Source organism: Gouania willdenowi, chromosome 20 (assembly GCF_900634775.1).
Source record: "Gouania willdenowi chromosome 20, fGouWil2.1, whole genome shotgun sequence".
NCBI classification, from domain to species: Eukaryota; Metazoa; Chordata; class Actinopteri; order Blenniiformes; family Gobiesocidae; genus Gouania; species Gouania willdenowi.
The window spans coordinates 20,584,129-20,600,974 of NC_041063.1; the positions used below are offsets into that span (position 1 = coordinate 20,584,129).

Below are 16,846 nucleotides of genomic sequence, written 5' to 3' on the forward strand. Positions count from 1 at the left end.
TGGACTGCCCAGCTGGCATACCGGGCATTGAATGGAGGCAGACATGGTAGCAGGTGGCCAAAAATGGTCCAAAAATGGCAAAAACGTGGCAGGAAAAGAGTGTAACTAAAATGGGCCACAAGCATTCAAGAGTGGTCAAAAAATGGGTAAATAATGAGGAACCAGGTGGTATGTAATGGCAAAGGGTAGCTGTTAAAATGTGGTAAACAATAGTGAAAAGGGCAAAAATGTGGAATCAAAACAGGAAAAATGTAGGGAAAAAATGAAACAAATGCTATTTTTTGGGCAAAAGTTAGTTTGTCCCAGTCCACCCCTGCCCTGCAGTGTTGCTGCTGAACATCTTGTCTTGTTATAGAGGCAACAACTGGCACAATAAAAGCCAAAGAGCTATAGTGTAACTTGTTCAACTGCTGTATTGTTGTCCATACACAGCTTTGTTGGCCATAACTATACATTAATAGGTGAAGGGGAAAAGCTATTGTTGTTTCGTCTGAGAGGACGCTAAATGTTATTATCCTGTTAAGTGCAGGAAGTATAACTTTAAACGACCTGAAAAGAGTGTTACTTCGTGTGCGTCTGTGTGTGCGTGCGTGTGTGTTCCATCTCACAGAGGAATGTGTGTGTGTGTATGTGTCAGTTAACGTGAGCAACAATCTACTTGTATGAATTGATTCATCACAGCCTGGAACAACCATTGGTCCCTTTGAGACTATCACGCCCATGTAAAACACAAATTCTTTGCTGAGTGAGCAGCACAAATGAATTGCTGAATATTTTGACTTTACCTCAAGGGGGAAATTCAATGGGGATTGATTGAGCAATTTCACAGTGGAGCAGTGAGGCAGTGTTTAAGGGGAAAGCAGGCCTTTTCCTGCAATGTCACGTCATTTCTACTGTCGACTATATGTTGCCACCAGAGTTGACGTCAATTACATTTTTAAATGACAATTACTTCGACAATGATCCATGTTCAGTTACAACTCAATTACAATTACGTCGACCGAAATTCTTTCTAAATCCGTGTACTCTTGTTTCTTTGGTTATTTTGTTTTAAAACCAAATCAAAATAACAAATAAACAGTGTGGTTATTTTGTTTTTACTGACTTAAAACCAAAATGGAATTACAGAAAAATAAAAAAAAACATACAAGCAGTGTTTTTCTGTTTTAAAATGAAATCTTCTGTGATATTTGGATATTTAAGGGGAAACGAGGACGAGAGCTTCATGTTTTAAGCTCACCACAGAGAGGGGACCCACAGACGGGGGCATACTTTTACTCCCGGACGCATAAGTCACATTACTGATGAACTGGTGAATTGAAACGTTATTAATACATAAATTAAAAAAAAGAAACAGAAAAAAATGGATGTTACGGAAAACATGCACGATATGTGGTTAAAGGAACCCAAGGTGGTGTAATGATTCTACTGGTGCTCCTTGTTTCTTGTTGTCAACTTCCGTGTGTGTTGATGGCTGCCGTTAGTGGCTCAAGTAGCTTACAATTACATTGCTAATTACTAAAGTTACAATTACTGAGCCTTTAATAAATAAGCCCAAAAAACTTCCTGTTGTGTTAGCATTTTGTTAGCATCTCTTATGCTAACGGGTCAGTTTGACCCATGTCTTAAATCAACTGTAAATTACACACAAAAAAAATGTCTATCATTTAATTTTTGTCTCATCTCTTGGTTCCCTTGTCAGGCTTCCTTATCAATGAAAATATTGGAATTAATATTTTTGGTGTGAGCATCTGAGCCTTTAATCTCTTAGTATAGCCCAAGATTTAAAAAAAAAAAAAATGTTTTAAATGCTAAAATAGTGGACAATTTAGCACTCATAAAAATACAATTTGTAAATAAAAGGTGTCAAGGGAAAAAAAAAAAAAAAAAAGCAAATGCTCAATTAAACCCAGAGCAGCTTTGAGTTTAACCATGAAACTAAGGGGACTGCCTAACAGGACAAAGCTCAAACTACCAAAATAAATGCAAAGGTTGCACCGGTTTGCGTCTTTTTACATCGTGACTGACGTCATCTTCAAAGGTCTTAAAAGTAACCAGCTCATTTTTAAAATGTGAAGAGTAGAAAGTACTGATATTTGTTTAAAAAAGTAAGGAGTAAAAATAAAAAGTCGCCAAAAAAATAAATACTCAAGTAAAGTACAGATACCAGAACAAAACTACTTCAGTACAGTCACAAAGTATTTGTACTTTGTTACATGTCACCGTTTGATGATACCATGTGTTGGTGCTTTTAATCCTTTTGTTTTTCTCGTGCGAGGTTGTTTTGATGTTCCTTGTTATGCTTGAGCTGACTCGGCAGCTCGCCTGCATAGTAATGCAGCTCTGGGCGTGTAGAGGATGTGATCGAAGGCCTGTCTAGTTGCACTCCAGACGCAGCACTACTCCACCCACACATGATAATTAATACAAGGCGGCTGTGGGTTTTTGCCACAGGCGAACCATCCTGCTTCGTCAAACTAGGACAAGGACCTCCAGCGGTCAGGGAGGAAGTTAGCTTGTGAAGACAGCTGCACTTGCAACGGATGTTTTCTTTTTTATATGTCAATCACAAGATTTAGAGCAGTTGCTCAAATCTGGCATGTTGCCACATTGGAGGAATTGCTTTTGCCTCTGAGTGTGTTAGTGTGCTTAGCGCTCGCTCATACTCACACGTACCTGGCTCAAACTGCAAGGTGGCCGTCATGGGGGACACACTCGCATGGTTTAAAAAAAAAAAAGAACACTTCCACTGTTTTGACTTTGGTGAGTTGGCCTGAAATATCCTGAAAGATCATTTTAGGGTAGAAGGTAATGACAGCATTTGGCGAGCACATATAGCGTCAGAGAAACACCCAAAGGATTGTGTGAGGCCTGACCCAAATCCTCTGAAGAAAACCCAGCAAGCAGTTATGTGCTTGGTTTCTCTCCCACACGTCTCAAAAGGACTTCAACCTCGCAAAGAAAGGAGAGAAAAGCAAAGTGCTGACACAACACGCCGTCTAAGGAAATCAAATCTTAGCAAATCATTACTTTTAATCTCACTAAACTAAACATTAAACAATAGTTTACTCAATATTTAGCTAATATAGCTAAATATTGAGTAAACTATATATATATATATATATATATATATATATATATATATAGTCCAATAATTCAGCATATCATATTTCTATACTTTCTATTTTATTAAATAATTTTGATTTTAATATTCCTTCAATGAAAACATTGACCTCATAGAATGTACTGTAGGATGTAAATAACCCCAGGTATATTTCTGTTTGCTGACAAGGTCAAAAGTGTTTTATTTTGGTGCTTATCACCATTTTTTATTATCAGTTGTAGCTATATAGCTTCCAGTGTCACGTACTGAGTTTACCTCCGTACTGAGATTATAACCCCAACCCTAATCCAATCCAATGAACAAATAAAACCTGTGTCCGTTCACTTTGAAAACAAAAATAAACAAACATGAATTATTATTTTTTAGCAAAAATTCATTTTCCGATAGTGCGCGTGTGTATATATGCGCATATACAATCTCAGTAAGACACTGGTTTAAATATTTTATGCTTTTATTTTGATAACATTGCTTCCTGTTTGCCATTTGGCGCTTGAGGTAGCTTGATGGTGATGGAAACTCAAGTAGAAATAGGAGAAATCAACACGGAGCGGCTTTAAAAGTGTTTTATATTTAGCTGCCCCATTGAAGAGGAGAAAGCTCCCACGGTGAATTACCTGTCAATAAACCTAATGTTTCATCATTAATTGTTGTCCGTTACCCTAACCTTACCTAATTCTAACCCCTAACCCCACTAAATCCCTCCAACTAACCCCAAAAATGCTAATTTAGCGAACACTTAATGGCAGCCTTCATGGCACCTTATTCAGAATAATGACAGTGTAATGTCAGCCTTTTGTATAAAACTTCAATTGTTACCGAATATAGATGGTATTGTTAGATTACCAAATTAATAATTACCTGTTGGTGATGAAGAAAATTGTTATGTATTGTTTTTTATGTATAATAAAAACCAAAGCATGACAACAAATGAAGATATACGTACATGTTGCTATAATTGGAATGTGTTTGTATAAATCTAAAAAGCAATTCTACTATATATTTCTGACTTGGAATGCAACCAAATTTTGCAATGTAATAAAATAAATCCAGTAAAAAAATTTAAAAAAAAGCGAAGTGGCGCAAATGACATTTGTCCCTCTTGCTAGCTGTAGTAGCTTACTCACTTCACTCCCGTCTTGTGTTAGAGCAAAAACGTTGTAGCATAAACATAAACTAGACGCACCAAAATAAGCTGAGTTCCAAAAGTGTTTTAAACGAGGCTTTTATGTGTTCATGACAGTATTTCTCAAGTAAAGTTTTGAATGCTGTAGTTCAGGGAGGTTATGCTAACATAGGCTAGATGCTTGGTTACACTAAATTAGCTAGACACTAACTAGAAGCACAACAGAACTTTAATTTGAGCCTTGACTTTCCACAAATCAAAATAAATAGTAGCCTTTATCATGGAAGCTTTAGCTGAAAAAGTTCTTGCTCTTCCCAGGTGCAATGATTTAAATCTGTCCATTTGTTTTATTATATGCTAATCAAATTCTGCTGAGCTGCATGCTAAGGCTTAGCTAGCTTAGTTAGCAGCAAAGCAGGGCCCACGTTGGATGAAGGCTCATAATCAGTCAATCTGAAATGCTAATTCTCTGCTAACTATGCTAATGATTTACACTGCAATGGACTTTTTTCAATTTCAGGGTTTGCAAATCGTAAAAAACTACACGCCGGCAGAAAAGTCAGTGGAATTAAAGTTTTCTATATTTCAGCAGAACTGCATCTGGAACAGTGGCTGCATTTATCTCTTTTACAGTTGGGTCATAACTCCCGTCGTTCCCGTCACTACAACACATCTGTCACTTACCCGCTGAGACATCAAGGCTGGTCCTCTGGTGGCTCACACTCCAACGCTTTCCTTCCTCACCAAATCTAAAGATTCACTCGACTTTTGAACCACACAGAGCCCTAAATAGGCTAATTTCTTTGCTGATCTGGGATTTCTCAGTGGTAGAGTTTATTGAAGGAGCCGACACGGATCAGCTTTTTTTTTTTGCCTTTAATGGATTATGTGTAAACTCTGGTGGCATCAAGGATAAATCTGTCATGTGTCGGATCATGTGATCAAGAAGAAGCAGTCCAGCCCCTACGTGTTTGTCAGAGAAATGATCCAAGATATGAAATAAAAAAGATGTTTCAAGTTAAAAGGGATCATGTACCACCACAATTTCTGGCACTGGCAGGGAGCAGGCACACAAGAATAAAAAAGATATTGGATAAGCCAAAAACTGGAGATTGACGAGTGCTTTCGTAATCTCCTTTAATCCCTTTTGTTCACCCAGGAGATTGCCCTTCTTTAGACGTTTCCAGGCAGACAAAGAGGTGGATAGTGTGATGGTATCAGCTTTAATAGACTGGGGAGGTTGCGCAAGAGGCTAACCACCTCACTGTGTCCAGTGGGCCCAGGTTTAGGGGAGTCGACTCTCTCAATTATTTTCTAAATTAACTCACAAGCTCCATCAGGATTTAGCCGAGCTTATTTGGCGTGTCGAGGTTGACCAGTGGCTAGGACAGAGATTTCATGGGTGTGATCTTCAGGTCAGAGTTGTTACAGGTCTTTTAGAGGAACACTCTATGGTTATGAACTGAACACTGCTCAGTGTAGGCACCGTTATAAGGGCCTTCAGTTTTCTGTGATCGCGGGAAATGGGTGGAAACAAAGAAAGCAATCTGATTTAAAGAAATAATGATAACAATAATAATTCTCTTTATTCAATATGGACCCCACATGAATGTTTGGGACAATATCAACACTATTTTTGACTGGGAAAAATATGACGGATTGTCTAGATCCATTTTTAGAACCGTTTAATAATATGTAAATGGTAGTGTGATGTTATTACATTTTTCACTGTATATTTTATTTTATATTTCCTGTAATTTGTATTCTTTTAGGGTGACATTTGAACATTCTGCCCACGGACTACAGTTAAAAAATAGCCTTCTGGCTAAATCTGGTACATTTTCTATATGGATATTAATATACACTGTCCCTGTTAAATAAACCAATAAAATAAAAAAAAAGAAAGTGTGAAAAATGCACAAATAACTTCAATTCTGCTCATAATCCCTTTCAAAATCTTGTTACAGTGAGATTATGTTCTCCTGTGAATAAAAATTAATGCCGAGCATTATCTTAAGTGTGTTTTTAATGGGTTATGATGAAGAAGTGATTCACAATTAAGTTCAGTTTTATAGCCAGTCATCTAAACAGGGAAAGATGATTAAACAAAAAACAAACGGAAATTACTTTACCCTAAATTATAATTTGGGATTTATTCATTTTTTTAGACAGCATATTTATTGAATTTTTATCTGGTATTTTAGTACATACAATAGACAAGAAACAAATAAATCAAAACAAAAGCAACAAAAACAACAACAGAAAAGGCTCACAGTCAAGAAGTTATACTTCTTTATATAATATGTCTCAACACACGCATTTAAAAGGAAAAAGGTAAGCGCTATACACTGCTCCCTGTACACAAATATGATGAATTCGGGCAAGGTAGTCCAAGAAAGGTTGTCAGCTATTGGAAAGTTTATCAAGACAGCCCATCATGCCATATCGGATCCTCTCCAAGTGCAGTAGGGACATTTCTAAATGGAAATTCAGAGATTCACGAGATTTTTTTCTAGCCTTTGAGCGACTAATCAGCTTCAGAATTGGATAAAGATATAAATAGTCCATAGTGGCACAAAAAAGTCATAGCATGCACTGAAATGTTTTCTTTTTACCATAACACAGTGTCAGATTTAGCACAAAACTAAAAGTCTTCTTGAGTTACTGCCTTTTACTGTTGCCTGAGAAAGTTGGAAGGTTTCATGTTGCTCAGGCGAGAGCTACCTTTAATGATTCGAAGGACTCAAAATAACTGAGCTCTTGATATAGTGTATGTATTGCTATCGATTTGTTTAAAAGCCTCATGTCGTAGCAGAGTTTTTGTGCGTGTTGGTAGCTTCTCTGGCCATGGGAATCTTTTCAAACCGAACAAAAAGCTTGTCATTGTCTTTTTGACGCCGACCCCCTAGACTTCAATGTTTATTTACGTACATAAGGTTTTCCAGGCAGATCTGGGGAGTATTACACAAAAGTGAGATAAATACATCCCGGATAAATTAGAATGCGTGGTTAGACAAAGTCTGGTCGGCGCTTCTTTGGATAAATTGGTTGCACGTTTGTCAAGCCTGGCAATGAATGTTTGCGATTAGTGGGTGGCCAGGGCTTTCTTAAGAAGACCATGACTTATGGATCACGATGTGCAGCTAGCTCAGTTTTTGAGTGTGGGAGACCCGAGTTCAAATCTCGAATAAAACTTCTTTTTTTTTAATTTCCCCTTTGGGAGATCAATAAAGGTCTATTCTATTCTATGATTAACCTATAAACGAATAAATCTAACAATCATTGATTTAGAAAAGTGATCAGCTCCACCTCATCCTAATGTAACTATAGAAGTTCACTTTATTAATTCTACTTGTTTGGGCTACTTATACCACGGCTATGTTACATATTATACGTATAGATAGGGGTTTGTCATCTATAATTTAACAAAAAAAAAAACAGAACTCCAATAATATGTTTAAATCAAACCTCTGACAGAAATTTCACAAGCAGGATTTATTAGTATTACAAAATAACCAGAGGCCTGACAGAAAAATAAATGACGTGAATATAGTGACAATAATGTTAGAAAGTGAAGTCAGAATTATGTGAAACCCTTCAGATCCAACAGTACAGTATCCATTTTCTTATTTTTAGGACAAAACAATATCTTCTATTAGTTCAATTGCAGTCGTAATGAGTCAAAGTCAAATTATTCTGTATCTTTTCTAACTTTACAATGTTGGTGTTTTATTAATAAGTAAAATATTCCAAATAAACCGTCTCCCTTCTCGCTTTAATTGCTCAATTTTTTTTCGTTTTTATATAAACTATGATAATAAAAATTATTAAAACCACAAGTCAACGGACAAATTAAATGACTATTTATAATATTTGGGTGAAGAAACGTGTATCAAAACCACGGACATTCTGTAAAACACTCATTTCTCACAGCACTGACAGCAGAGCCACAACAGGGATAACTTTATCCTGGTTGCTAACCTGTTGCTAAATCACCATGGTTACTTGTCCTGGATAAACTTGGCCGGCTTTCGTTCAACCGACTTAGGGATAAGTTTATCCGGGATAGCTTTTCCGGCTTTATCCCCTATCCTGGTTTTGTGCAACACCTCCCTGGACAACATGTCTGTTTTCTTTTCTGATATTGCTTTGGAGCCTCGTGCCTTCATGAATGCACGGGCAATAAGAGACTTGAAAGGTCAGGCAGTCCATCTTGGATTGTATAAAACGGCTTCCAATTAAGTTTGCAGGGCTCGACTACGTGCGAGGAAGTCGGCTTCGAGGACTTTGATTATACTTGGAATGGACAGGTTCGTACTGGGAGTTGTTGTTTTAAAAAGCCAGAATGGAGAAAATCTATGAATCTATCAAACATTTGTATTTATAGGTTATTATTAACTTTAAAGTATGTGGTACAATGGGATGATCATGTTTCTCCAGTCATGTCATTCTGTCAGCTGATATCAGGGTTGGAGTCAATTACATTTTTCAGTTACAAACATAGACATTATAATACGTTGACGCCGCATCGACTGCTGCCGCCCATTAGAGCGGTGCGTCTACAGGGCGGCCATCTTGGACCAGTGGCAATCGCTCCTACAGTGCATTACATCTATAGATGAATGATGTGTTTACACTATTAAAGTTGTCATAAATCACTCAATTCTCAAGCAATTTTTATGGGGTTTGTTTGTAATAAACGTCATAGATAGATAGATAGATAGATAGATAGATAGATAGATAGATAGATAGATAGAAAGGAACCAGAAAATGCATTGAGAATTACAAATTACAAATGCGGAAGTAAATTTTTGTTACCCGGTGCAACAAGCCAGTTACGTTTTCAATTACCCATGTTCAATTATAACTAAATTACGATTACAGAGATGAGTATTTTTTTCAATTCCAATTACATGTTTTTCATCATCATTTACAATTACGTTATCAGTTACAATGAATCACAATTACTGACCCTGTAATAAATAGCCTAATAAAAGTTTACCTTCCTCTTGTGTTAGCTTTCTGTTAGCTTCTCTTAAGATAACATGTCCTAAATCAACTGTAAAATACACTAAAAACAAATATATATCATCTAATTTATTTCCTATCTATTGGTTACCTTGTTAGGCTTCCTAATCAATGAAAATATAGGTTTTAATATTTTTGGTGTGTGTGTCTGAGCTTTTTTTTGTCAGTGTACCCCTCGATTTCAGTTTTTTTTTTTATTTTTATTTTTTTAATGGTAAAATGTGGGAAAGCTTCATATAAAACATATTCTAATAATTGTTGCCTACATATGTGTAGAACCGTACATAGAATTGTTATATATAATTGATCATTCTTAGGGAATTTCCATGGCAATTACATTCACAAAGCCAATTATCTAAACTTAATTACAATTTAATTACGAATACGACAGCAACAGATGTTTGAAATTCCAATTATAATTCCTCCATAATAAATTATCTATTATGCAATTACAATGATCATTGACTCCGACCCAGGCTGATATCCTCTGTTGTTGCTGCCGCAACAAAAATGAAAGACAAAGTAAATAACCTCAGCAGGTCGCCATATAAAAGACAATAATACATCACAAACATTCACTCTAATAGTCACTTTAGAGACGTCCTCACCTCAGAATCCTCCTGAACATGTTCCTGAATCAGACCTTTAGTCTTTAAACTCAGTTTCCGTCACTTATTCTTGCTTCACTGAGCAGAAATTGCAAATTTCCAATATTCCCAATTAAAAACACTGGGGATTCTCATTAGTCCTGCCTTGTCTAACAGGAAGGGCAGCGTAGGGTTATTACATCCTTCTCTTTAAACACAGCACAGTGTGTCACCAACTGTTTAGCATTAAAAGACAAATCAAATCGCAGAGGGATTTTACATTTAAGACTGTGCTTAAATGTCCATCTTGAACCGCAGCCAGGAAATAAACCAACTATTATTAGATTTCAGTAAAACAAGCCAACAAAGCTCACTGCTACTGTTACAAAGAGGAGAAGGAGCAAACAAAGAGCCAAAGGAAACATACAGTATTTACCTTGATACCGACTTCAGTGCAGCCTGCGTCGTCTGTGTGCAGGCAAACAAATAGATGCTTGAATGTGCCGGAAGGTTCCAGTGCATACACACATTCCACACGCTTTGCATTGGGTCGACTCAGGTGTGCCAGGTGGTTTTTTTAGTTTGGCCTCACAGTTGGTTTGCTGCTGATGAATCTAGAGTTAGCGGGCGTGTCCTGGACACCAGCCATCACTCTCTGTGACACATCATGTGGAACTGAAGATCCCCTGGATCCCAAAAACGTTGGCTGTTCCGCTCCTTGACCCACTTCTAAACATTACTCAGCCCCAGGCTGGAGGAGTACCAGTACTTTCTGTGGATAAAGTCAGACTAAAGAGAAAAAAAGAGCCTATTTAAGAAAAACAAACAATACAGAAATAGATTTTTGGGATGTAATGAACAAATAATGATAATTCGTACATTGGGATGTGATATTTATATCTATGCAAAAATGTTTTGTATGTGAATCTCTTTATTTTTAGTTTAAAATGATAATAATACTAAGTAATACCAGCAACTCACAAAATGACAACAAAAACACACACTATAAGATAAAAATATACGACAAACAACAGCAAAATACATTAAATGACACTAAAAACAGGGAAAAATACTGACTATTACCAGCAACACACAAAACGACAAAAAGTGAAATGAGTGAAAAATACACAAGATCACTCAAAAAAAAAATCCAAATAATAAATAAGAAACAACCAAACGACACGCGCGCGCACACACACACAGACAATTATTTAAATAATACCAGCACACAAATACAACAACAAAAACACACAACAAAATATGCTGAAAAATAAGAAGAACAGACAACAACAAAATAACACCAAAAACACAATGATGATATAAATGATTTTGATTAGAACATGAACTGGAAATACAAGGATGAGTCTTGGTACCACATCAGGACTGAGATGACTGTAAATGATTAAAAGCTGTAGAAATAAATGTATTCAGAAGGCACCAAATAATGAGATGAGATTCTTTAAAATGTGTGTTGTCAATTTTTCATTCCATCAATAGCTCTATAGTTGTTTTGTTTGTCTAATTCTGAGCAAAATATTGTATAAGGGATTGTCACTTATCAAAAAACACAAATTTACCCAAAAATACACAAAAGCTGTGGTAAGCCATAATATTAGAACTCATAGGGCTTGAGTTTGTCCATTGTCGTTCACTCCAGCCTCATTTTACACCATGTTTTCTTTATATTACGAGACATAACCAGGCTAAGACTGAGAATGACCCAATTTCTTCCAGTAGTTACATGTACTTACGAAACGTTGTTGTTGGTCTGTTGTGTAAAGAGCTGGAGTTCACGTACTGTTTGCTTTCAGGTTTTCTGCTCTACATGTTTGTCCTAGCACTCAGATTTAGTGTGATTTTATCAACATATATGTACAATATCCCTTGTTTCAACTGATGCAAATGATATGAGAACTTAAAGTAGCTTACAAAGCCTTTCATCACTGTATCATGTCACTGATCGTTCTTTTTTTGTTTGTTTTGTTAAAGCTATGTTTTCAGTTGTCATTAATACTTTTCAGCAACTTATAGAACAAGTTTACACAATTTGAATAAACATATTATTTATCAACCCTGCTGTTGTTTGGGACTTTATGTGGATTGTTTTGTTGCTCTTATTTATTCATCAGTGTCCATTAGTTATACAAGTATAGTCCAACTGAAACTATTAGGTTTCATAAATTTTTCAAGAGACCTGTTTTGGACAACACATTAATAATTTAAAACATAACATGCAAGAGACAAGTTAAGTGCAGCAAAAATTCAAACAAAGTCAAGTTCTTAAAAACAGAAACAGATCGACGGTGAATTTTTTAATGTCATTAACAGTCGCTTCATGTACCACTTTTTTTTTTCTCCTGAAAATAAATGTATTTATGCATGAAGCTAGTGCTAGTCAATGTATTAACATGGAGGGGAAGCTAGTGCTAGTCAACGCGCTAACATGGAGGGGAAGCTAGTGCTTGTCAACGTGCTAACATGGAGGAGAAGCTAGCGCTAGTCAATGTGCTAACATGGAGGAGAAGTTAGTGCTAGTTAACGTGCTAACATGGAGGAGAAGCTAGCGCTAGTCAACGTGCTAACATGGAGGAGAAGCTAGTGCTAGTTAACCTGCCAACATGGAGGAGAAGCTAGCGCTAGTCAACGTGCTAACATGGAGGACAAGCTAGTCTAGTCAACGTGCTAACATGGAGAAGCTAGTGCTAGTCAACGTGCTAACATGGATAGAGAAGCTAGTGCTACTCAAGGTGCCAACATGGAGGAGAAGCTAGTGCTAGTCAATGTGCTAACATGGAGGAGAAGCTCGTCTAGTCAACGTGCTAACATGGAGAAGCTAGTGCTAGTCAACGTGCTAACATGGATAGAGAAGCTAGTGCTAGTCAACATGCTAACATGGAGGAGAAGCTAGTCTAGTCAACGTGCTAACATGGAGAAGCTAGTGCTAGTCAACGTGCTAACATGGATAGAGAAGCTAGTGCTACTCAACGTGCCAACATGGAGGAGAAGCTAGTGCTAGTCAATGTGCTAACATGGAGGAGAAGCTAGTCTAGTCAACATGCTAACATGGAGGAGAAGCTAGTTCTAGTCAACGTGCTAACATGGAGGAGAAGCTAATGCTAGTCAAAAACCCTGTCTATCATTGTTTTACTTTTTAACTTAACTACATTTAGTAGCATGTACTAAAGCTAAGCAGGTCTAGGCCTGGTCAGTAGTTGGATGGAGACCACCACGAATTCCAGGTGCCACAGTGGGGGGACAGTCACCCCAGTGGTATCTGTCATTGTGTCCTTGGGCAAGACACTTCACCCACATTGCCTAGTATGAATGCAGTGTGTGAGTAAGTGGTGGTGGTGGTGGTCGGAGTGGCCGATAGCGCACTATGACAGCCTTGCTTCCATCAGTCGGCCCCAGGGCAGCTGTGGCTATAATTGTAGCTTACCACCACTAAGTGTGGCGTGAAAGAATAATGCCTTAATGCTTTAAAGTGCTTTGAGTGTCTATGATAAAGCGCTATATAAAATCCAATGCATTTATGTTTTTATTATTAAAGTCTAGATAGAAACTCTATTAATCAAATAAAACCTAAATAAAGAATATATATATATATACTGTATATGTGTTATAAAGAAAGCAGTGCTCACTGTAGCTTTAACTTGCAGAAGAAAATATGAACCATTGACCTGAAACTCCACCACAGGAAGATTATTACTGTGAGATTGTTTTAAAAATAAATAAATAAAAAAGAGAGGCGACGGTATATTTCTAACTATAAACATATTTAGGTTGTTTTTATTATGTGTTTGTTTGCTACTTGTGTGCCAACAGAAAGTGTATGAACAGCAGCCAATTTGGCTCCGATGACGAGGATTAATTTTGCAGAACATCAGCAGTGGGTGTGAGGTAATTTAATTAAGATTTAATTTTCGCTGCATCTTTGCAGAAAGAGGAAGAAACAATGAACGGAACGTGAATCACGCGTCAAGCTCCGTCGCTGCTCCAAGCTTCTGTGTTGTCTCCATTCGTTCCCCAAAGTCACCCTTTGCCAATCCTACTTGTTGTGATTTTCCATTGACAGTGCAAAAGTTACTTATTTATTTATTTTTTCACTCCCAGGTCTCACTGCTCCCAAATAAGCGTTGTGCATTATTGCAGGGGGTTCATAAGTTCACCGATACACAGGTTTAATGGTGGCCTGAGGGTCCTGGCTCTGGGGATACGCACGCTTTACAACAATCGCTAAAGTATCAGGAAAAACATATTAAATCAGGTTTCATGTGCTTCTGTGTTTCTTGGGGCTAAGATGGCAAATTGACTTTGGAGCAGAGGTAGACAAACACACACAAAAACAATAAAAGCTTAAAAAAGAAGGTTTTGGCAGCCTGCAAATTAGCGTAATGTAAAACTGCTGAAGCATATAAATCATCCAGGGAATATTGATTCTTTACATCTATCTTTTTTTTTTTTTTAATACACTGCAGTGTTGTTCTTTAGTTCAATACTATAGTAGATTGAAGTCATGCTGAAGGTAAAAGGGTCAGAATGAATGTGTTTCTTAGTCATTACAAGGTTTTAAACAGGCTAACCTTGAACAAAGTATGTGAAATTATCACGGAAATAAAACAACTCCACGACAAAGCTTATTTAATGGAGTAAAACAGTAAATATTTGTCAACTTTGGGGTCGTGACCCCATGTGGGATCGCCTGGAATTAAAACGGTGTCACCTGAAATGTGAAAAATACTGATTAAAATTGATTTTATATATACTGTATATATGTATTTTTTTTTTTTACTTTATTTTTTATAAATGTTTGTAGACAAAACAACAACAACATCCATTTGTCATCATGAAAGGAAAAAGAAAAGGGGATAGAAGTCAGTTCATACATAAATAGCTCAACGAACACTTTTCAGGGTTACATACACAATCCATTTTTCCCAATGAACATGACATTTACCCATCTTCTGGTTGAATGCAACCGTAATTATCTCCACATCCTCATTATTAGCCATTATATTTTCCCAATCAGTCTGTGTTGGAGGATCAGGCTTAAAATTATATTTTAAAAATGTCATTATTTTTCAAATTAAAACACCACACAATCTCACACAACTGCATTCTGTACTTTCACTTCCTCAAATATAAATGTAGTTAAAATAAGATGCAGTATTAAAATATCTGAGCTGGCACATCTGGTCACTTTGTGCACCAATCCTCTGTATCTATAGCACACTATAACACAAAAAAAAGAGAAATTTGTGATGTATAAATGGGGTCATGACCCAGAAGATGTTGGGAACCTCTGGAGCAGAATTTTCATTTTTATTGAAATATGTTTATTCCTGTGTGTAGGAATCATCAGGACTGCCTTAGCGAACATGGACCGTGAAGCCAGGGAACACTACGCCGTGGTCGTCCAAGCCAAAGACATGGCAGGTCAGGTGGGGGGTCTCTCCGGCTCCACCACCGTCAACATCACGCTGTCCGACGTCAACGACAACCCGCCCAAGTTCCCCCAAAGTACGTACCGCCTAAATGTGATTGTGTCTGATCTGAAGGTCCCATTATCAATATTTAGTGATCAGTATTTAAGAAAAATAATCTGAGCATTAATGCAAGTATTTTACACAAATGCTTATAGTTTTTTTTTGTTGTTGTTGTTGTTGTTGTTTTGTTTTATTAATGTTTTGTGTTTTTCTACCATTCAGGTTGTTTTGTTTATTTTTGTTGTTTTGTGTGTTTACGTTGTTTGTTTTTGGAGTGTTTTTTGTGTTTCTAAGTTTATTTAATTTAATTAATTTAATTTTATTTTATTTTATTTAATTATATTTTTGTCATTCTACTGTATATATTGTTGTTGAATTGTGTGTTGTGAGTCATGTTATGTGTTTTTGGAGTTATTTTAGTGTTTTTTTTGTAGTAGTTTTGTATATTTTTTAGTCATTCTGTTTTCTTTTTTTTTTGTGAATCGTTTTGGGTGTTTTAGGGTAATTTTAGTTTTTTGTTGTTTTGCATATTTTTCAGTTATTTGTCATGTGGTATGTTTTTCGAAGTCTTTTTGTTGTCTTTTTTTAAAATATATTTTTCTTTAATTCTGTATATTTTTTTGGAGTCATTTTGTTATTTTTTTGTGTATCTTATCTGTTTGTGTATTTTTCTGTCAAATTGTGTGTGTTGTATTGTCACATTCAACGGTCCATTCAAAGAGTCCAGTAAAACTTTGACGAGAGCCGTTTCTGGCTATATGCAGGCTATGCTATTGCATAGTGTCCCTTAAGCCACTGGGGAGGGGGGTTCAAAGCTATGTCTTAGACCTAAACTGATGAATATTCACTTTTCTTTTTTAAGAAAACGTTTTTTTCAGTATGTTTTTGCTCTAAATCTTTAACTAAAGATTTTCAAACATATATGTTTTATTTATTTATTGACACATGAGGGAAAAAGCGAGAAAGAAATCTATATATGATGCTTTTCTACTGTTCAAGCTGTGACAAAATGCTCCAAGTTTCCTATACATGAATTATTAATTAATTCAACTTGTGTTGCTTACATAAGGGACTGTCTGACGCTTTCCTCCTCCACCACCACCGCCCAAAGCCATTTAAAACAGTTCCTGCTCTAATGCGCTGTCTCATCGTCACATTGAAGTGTGATTCTCCCTAATGAGCCAAATTAGACGAGCATTCATCAAAACTCTTTTGTTTTTAGCACAGAGAAATGTTCCCTTTTTTGTTTTTTTAAAACGATAATGACAATTCTGGATAATGATAAAGTTATGGCTCTTTGTCTTCCAATATGCTCATCAACGATGAATCCCTCCCGGCTTGGGAGTTTTTCATTTGGGCTGCGGTGAAAAACAGTTTTAGAGTCAGATCTGCTCCACTGCAACAACGCAGACCTCATTTTAGACGTTAACTAATGCCAACTGAGGCGCTGCAGAGGATTTCTAATGACTCTCCCCCTTAAGGAACAAGATGGTGACAG

General features: G+C 36.6%; 1 protein-coding gene across 2 annotated transcripts in view; it reads left to right on the forward strand.

Moving 5' to 3' along the window:
* The window catches only part of LOC114454092 (cadherin-18), a 118,154-nt gene that overhangs the window by 61,357 nt on the left and 39,951 nt on the right, over positions 1 to 16,846 (forward strand). For both annotated transcript variants that reach the window (XM_028434271.1, XM_028434270.1), the window contains one exon: positions 15,215 to 15,382. In XM_028434271.1, coding sequence (XP_028290072.1) covers positions 15,215 to 15,382 — 168 coding nt within the window. The remainder of the gene's footprint in view (positions 1 to 15,214; positions 15,383 to 16,846) is intronic.